At 61.4% G+C, this 3083-nt stretch overlaps 1 protein-coding gene across 1 annotated transcript in view; it reads left to right on the top strand.

Annotated features, from left to right (window-relative positions):
• The window catches only part of DNAJC5 (DnaJ heat shock protein family (Hsp40) member C5), a 6592-nt gene extending 6385 nt beyond the window's left edge, over positions 1-207 (top strand). The window contains exon 5 of the mRNA XM_007954648.1: positions 104-207. Coding sequence (XP_007952839.1) covers positions 104-207 — 104 coding nt within the window. The remainder of the gene's footprint in view (positions 1-103) is intronic.
• The last annotated feature ends 2876 nt before the right edge of the window (positions 208-3083 follow it).

Genomic DNA, 3083 nt, shown 5'->3' with positions numbered 1-3083 from the left:
GCCGGGCGCAGGGAGCCAGAGCTCCGGGCCGCTGTCCCGCGGCCGCCCTGGCTGCAGAGCCGGCGCGCCGTCGTGCGCTGAGCGCGCCCTGCTTGCCTTTCAGAGGCTGCAGACGCGCCAGTCGTGATCCAGCCGGCGTCTGCCACGGAGACCACCCAGCTCACGGCCGACTCCCACCCCAGCTACCACACCGACGGGTTTAACTAGGTCTGCAGCGCGGCGTGCGGCCGGAGCGGCCCGCGGGCCCTCCACCTGGAACGGACTGTAGGCTCAGAGCGCGGGCCCCGGCGGGGTGGGCAGCGCCGCCCGGGATGCCCGGCCCCTGCCCGCCCAGCCTGACTCGTGACGTGCGTAGCATGCAGTGCTCGAGCGGCTTCGCTGCCGTCTTCCTCCTCCTCTTCGTCCCTTTTTAATAGCATGTACGGGGTGGTGTCCGTGTCTGTCCGTGTCGTAGTGCCCCACAGCGGCGCCACCTGCGTTCTGAGCACTGGAACCAGCGGGCGGCCCAGCCTCCCTGGGGCCCTAACCTGCTCACACTGTTCCTGAGCCTGTGGCCAGGTTCCCTGGGGAAAGTCGTGCGGAAAGTGTAGGAAGGGACCCTCTCGGTGTTGAAACCAAGCTTTCCGCCTGGTGTTCGTGGCTGTGGCTTCCCGCCTCTCCAGGCTTCCCTATCGCCAGTGGATTCTAGCCCACCCACCCCCTCTGCAGCCCCCAGGGCCGGCATGCGGGGGCCACATTCCATGCTCCCTGCCTACAGTGGCGCCCACACTCCACATTCCTCCCACGTTTGCCCTTTGGCCATAGTTGCCACCTGCAGGAACCACAGTGTAGCAGCAGGCCAGCTCACTGCAGTAGGTGATCGCGTGTCAGGGTTGAAGGTTTCAGGAGTCTCGGGAAAGAAAAACAGTTGCCCCCCACAGCCTTGCCCCCCACAGCAGCACCCTTTGTATGAACTGTCAGAATCCCCCTCTCCTCCATGTGGGATGTGGCAGGTGGCTGTGGTGCTGAGGTGTGCCACGCTGCCCTCACTCACACTCACATGCTGGAGCCCCTGCCCAGCAGCCTACCTGTCTGGTCACACCGGGCCTGGAGAGGGTTAGCATGACCCAACCAGGAAGTGGCCAAAAAAAGTCAGCGAAGTGGAGACAGCCCAGGCCTGGGTGTGGAGGCACCTGGCGGCAGCTAGCAGAGCTGCCTGGGTGTTGCCCCCCCCCAGGTGCTGCTGGGCTGGGCTTCAGGGCCATGAGCACATTTGTCTGTCCCACATTGCTTTAGTCTTAGCTCAGTACAGTGATCTTGAAGACAATTCAGGGAGAAGGAACAGGTCTGCTGCAGTGCTAAGTTAGGACACTGGTCACACCAGAGCTCCCGGACAGGAGCAGCGAGTCGTCCTGAGGGTGGCATGCTGGGCCTACCAGGAAGAAGGGAGACAGGAGGCCCCCCTCTGCCAGCCCCCACACACCCCCACAGCGAATCTGGTTGTAATCGAGCTGTGCAATCTCTGGAAATAACCACAGACAAGTATTTTTCCCCAAAACGACCAAGAACCAAGTTCAGACTCGGACTTGAGTTCCCCGTGAGGTAGCAAGCCACACTGCAGCCCAGCCGGCAGAACTGCTGCTGGACCCATGCCCGGGGCTCCTGGCCCTGGGGGGTCTGGATCCCACCCCCCCCCCTCCACCCCCCAGCCGCACCTGCCCCGCCCGGTCCTACCCACTGGCAGCTCTGGCGGGAACCCAGCCCTTTTCTCGTGTCAAAGTGAGTCCCGGTCAGTCCCATCCATGCTCCTCACCGTCCCGCCTTTTACGGGAGCAGGCGTGGAGCGCGTTGGCCCAGGTCCTTCTCTGTAGAATTTGTAAAAACTAAATAAATAAATGATGATAATGACCCAAGGCTATGTGTCCAGGGCTGAGGGGCGATGGGGGAGGCTTTGGGGCGGACACTGGTGCTGTGGGGGTCACTCTGCCAATTCGGGGACAGCCCTCAGCACCTGCTTCAGGACGGCCTGCTGGCGCAGTGCCAGGAGCCCCCCTGTGGGGCCAGGCCACATGTGGTTTATGTGAGTGTGCTGGGTGTGTCAGAGCTGTGGGCGGTCACTAAGGAGACATGGGCAGCCTCAGTGGCTGCCCAGAGCGATTGTCCCTGGGGCGGGCCTGCTGGGCACAGCCCTTGGGAGCTACAACTGAACAGACGCTGACCCTCTGTGCACTTGTGGTCTTCATGGCACACTTGCCCTGGTTTAATTTGAATACCTGCGTCATGCTGCTGCCCAGTGTGTGGGCTTCCTCGCGATCTGGCATTGGGTCCCTGCAGCCAGCAGCCCACCAGGACCTGTCAGGGAAGGCAGTGCTGCACCGGGCCTGCAGGAATCCAGAGGCCTGCCAGCACCCAACTCACACAGCATGCCCGGGGTCCTGGGTCCTGTTATAGTTAGCCTCAGCAGGGCCACAGGCATGGCCGCTCTCAACAGAAAAGGGTGTGGGTGCCACAGGCTGAGTGGGGAGGGCAGGCACAAGCCTGCCGGCATGAGCTGCCTACCTGTGGGCTCTGCTGTGTGTGAGTGGTGTGTGCTCACATGTGTACTGTGAGTGCTGTGTGCCCACATGTGTTGTTGTTGTGTTGTTGTGTTGTTATGTGCCGTCGAGTCGGCCCCGACTCATAGCGACCCCTCCTTGGGTTTCCGAGGCAGTATCACTATGGAAGTAGGATTGCCCAACCTTCCTTCTGAGGAGTGGCTGGTGGGTTTGAACCGCCAGCCGTCTGGTTAGCAGGCAAGTGTCTTAGCCGCTATGCTACCAGAGCTCCCGCCCACATGTGTACTATGTGTGAATGGTGTGTGCGCCCAGATGTGTACTATGTGTGAATGGTGTGTGCTCACATGTGTACTGTGTATGGTGTGTGTGTGTGCGCCCAGGTGTGTACTGTGTGTGACTGGTGTGTGTGCCCAGATGTGTACTATATGTGAGTGGTATGTGCCCAGGTGTGTAGTACGTGTGACTGGTGTGTGTGCCCAGGTGTGTACTGTGAGTGGTATGTGCCCAGGTATGTACTGTGTGTGACTGGTGTGTGTGCCCAGGTGTGTG

Source organism: Orycteropus afer, unplaced genomic scaffold, assembly GCF_000298275.1.
Source record: "Orycteropus afer afer isolate SDZICR_OR568_19922 unplaced genomic scaffold, OryAfe1.0 scaffold00469, whole genome shotgun sequence".
In the NCBI taxonomy this organism is placed as follows: Eukaryota; Metazoa; Chordata; class Mammalia; order Tubulidentata; family Orycteropodidae; genus Orycteropus; species Orycteropus afer.
This window is presented reverse-complemented; position numbering and strand designations above follow the sequence as displayed.